The sequence below is a fragment of the Lucilia cuprina genome, chromosome 5 (assembly GCF_022045245.1).
Source record: "Lucilia cuprina isolate Lc7/37 chromosome 5, ASM2204524v1, whole genome shotgun sequence".
NCBI classification, from domain to species: Eukaryota; Metazoa; Arthropoda; class Insecta; order Diptera; family Calliphoridae; genus Lucilia; species Lucilia cuprina.
Window position 1 is genome coordinate 7802797 of NC_060953.1, and position 1894 is coordinate 7804690.

General features: G+C 33.1%; 2 protein-coding genes across 2 annotated transcripts in view; one reads left to right on the forward strand and one right to left on the reverse strand.

Annotated features, from left to right (window-relative positions):
• The window catches only part of LOC111681913 (transcription factor GAGA-like), a 19703-nt gene that overhangs the window by 10843 nt on the left and 6966 nt on the right, over positions 1–1894 (forward strand). The gene's annotated exons all lie outside the window — the stretch shown is intronic.
• On the reverse strand, positions 745–1462 carry LOC124419935 (transcription factor GAGA-like). Its single transcript, XM_046951043.1, has one exon. The coding sequence runs from the start codon at positions 1378–1380 to the stop codon at positions 772–774; it is 609 nt and encodes a 202-aa protein (XP_046806999.1). The 5' UTR covers positions 1381–1462; the 3' UTR covers positions 745–771.

Sequence of the window (1894 nt, forward strand, 5' to 3'; positions counted from 1 at the left end):
GAACTAGAACTGAACTAGAACTGAACTAGAACTGAACTAGAACTGAACTAGAACTGAACTAAAACTGAACTAGAACTAGAACTGAACTAGAACTGAACTAGAACTAAATTAGAACTGAACTAGAACTAAACTAGAACTGAACTAGAATTAAACAAGAATTAATGAATTCTGTTCTCTACACAATCATTCTTTAAATATCTTTTACTATTGCAAAAGATGGGCTTGAAATATGTATACACATATGGTAGTGTGCTTCAAGTTTTAAAGGTAGTAACAGAGGGAAGTATAATAGAAAAAAAACAAATAGTACAAGAATATGGCATAATAACTAAGGATATTTAAAACAAAACAAATTTTCAAAAGCAACTATATTAAAATGAAGTTTAAGCAATAAGTCTAGATTAAACTTATTACACAAACCCCTTAAATAACCAACACACATATAAAATTGTCATAAAAGTTAAACAAATTTTACTAAATTAAAGCGAGGGATACAATAACATAGAAATTATAAGATCTTCTTTGTCCAAACAAGATAAAATGTTAGTTTAATATAAATTTAAGGGATTTTTTTAAGCGTTAAAATGGGAATAAAAACTAAAACAAGCTTTTACTGTTGTGTGTGTGTGTGTAAGTGTTAAGGAAGTCAAAGTATTTTAATGAAATCTTGTTTGATTTCTAACAAATTATAAGTTTAAAAAGAGGGGGTCTTTTTGTTTCATTTTTGTTTTTTTTTAATTTTAATTTTAATTTAAGCTCATCTCATTTTCATCACAATGTTGAGTGTGTTTGATATTCAGTCATATTCACCTGATTGATATTGCCCAGGATTTGATGACCCTGCAGTGTTTGGACTTGAGCAATCGATAAGGATGTTGTGCCATCGGTATTCTCAGTTTGTGTGACAATTTGTTGTGGCTGTTGTTGTTGCTGCTGTTGTTGTTGCTGGTTCTGCTGTTGCTGCTGTGTGTTGGCCGTGGTCGTGGCAGTTGATATATTACCCGATTGATCTATAATATGATGTTGTTGTATTTGTTGTGTCTGTTGCACTTGCACTTGTTGTACTTGCTGCTGTTGTTGTTGCTGCTGTTGATGTTGCTGTTGTTGTCCATTATTGGTCGTTGTCACGGTCATGGTTTGTGGTTGCTGTTGTTGTTGCTGCTGTTGATTTTGTGCATCAGGATCCTTCTTTACTTGTACGGTCTGTAGAGTGTGCAACGATTGTACAGATTGTACTTGTGGCACAGTGCTAACAGTTGTCGTAGTCACGGTCGATGTTCCAGAAGCGTTTGTCGTGCCGGGTGGTACTGCCATGGCGGTTTTCTTGCCGGGCGCTGTGAGAGAATAATTAAAGAAAGATAGAGTGTTAAGAGACAACATATTTAAAAGAGCCGGGTATTTTGGTAATTGTAGTCAATTCCATTGATTCCAAATCTTCTTCTGCAGTATTTGCTAAAATAAAAAGTGCAAACTGTTTAGAAAAAATGCTAAAATCTTTGAATTTTTGTTGAATACTGGGAAAATTTAAAGAAATTTAGCATTTTTTCTTTGGAAAAAAGAGTGCAAAACAGTGTCCCAATACTAGTACATTTGATAACGATATAACAACATTTTGATTCGATTTTTCTTTATCCATTCTAAAGCTAAAGCTTTTGTCATTTTTTCGATCGAAGTTCAAACATTAGTTATTTTTCAGATTCAATTACAGCTCAAAGTAAATTCATATTTTAGCTGCAATCATAAGTCATTCATCAGTCATACTTGCAGGCAACAACACTAGAATTGGTCTAGAACTGAATTAGAACTGAACTAGAACTGAACTAGAACTGAACTAGAACTGAACTAGAACTGAACTAGAACTGAACTAGAACTGAACTAGAACTGAACTAGAACT

Excerpts from the sequence above, each read along its gene's own strand:
- LOC124419935 (XM_046951043.1), bottom strand. The coding sequence starts at position 1,380 with ATGTTGTCTCTTAACACTCTATCTTTCTTTAATTATTCTCTCACAGCG.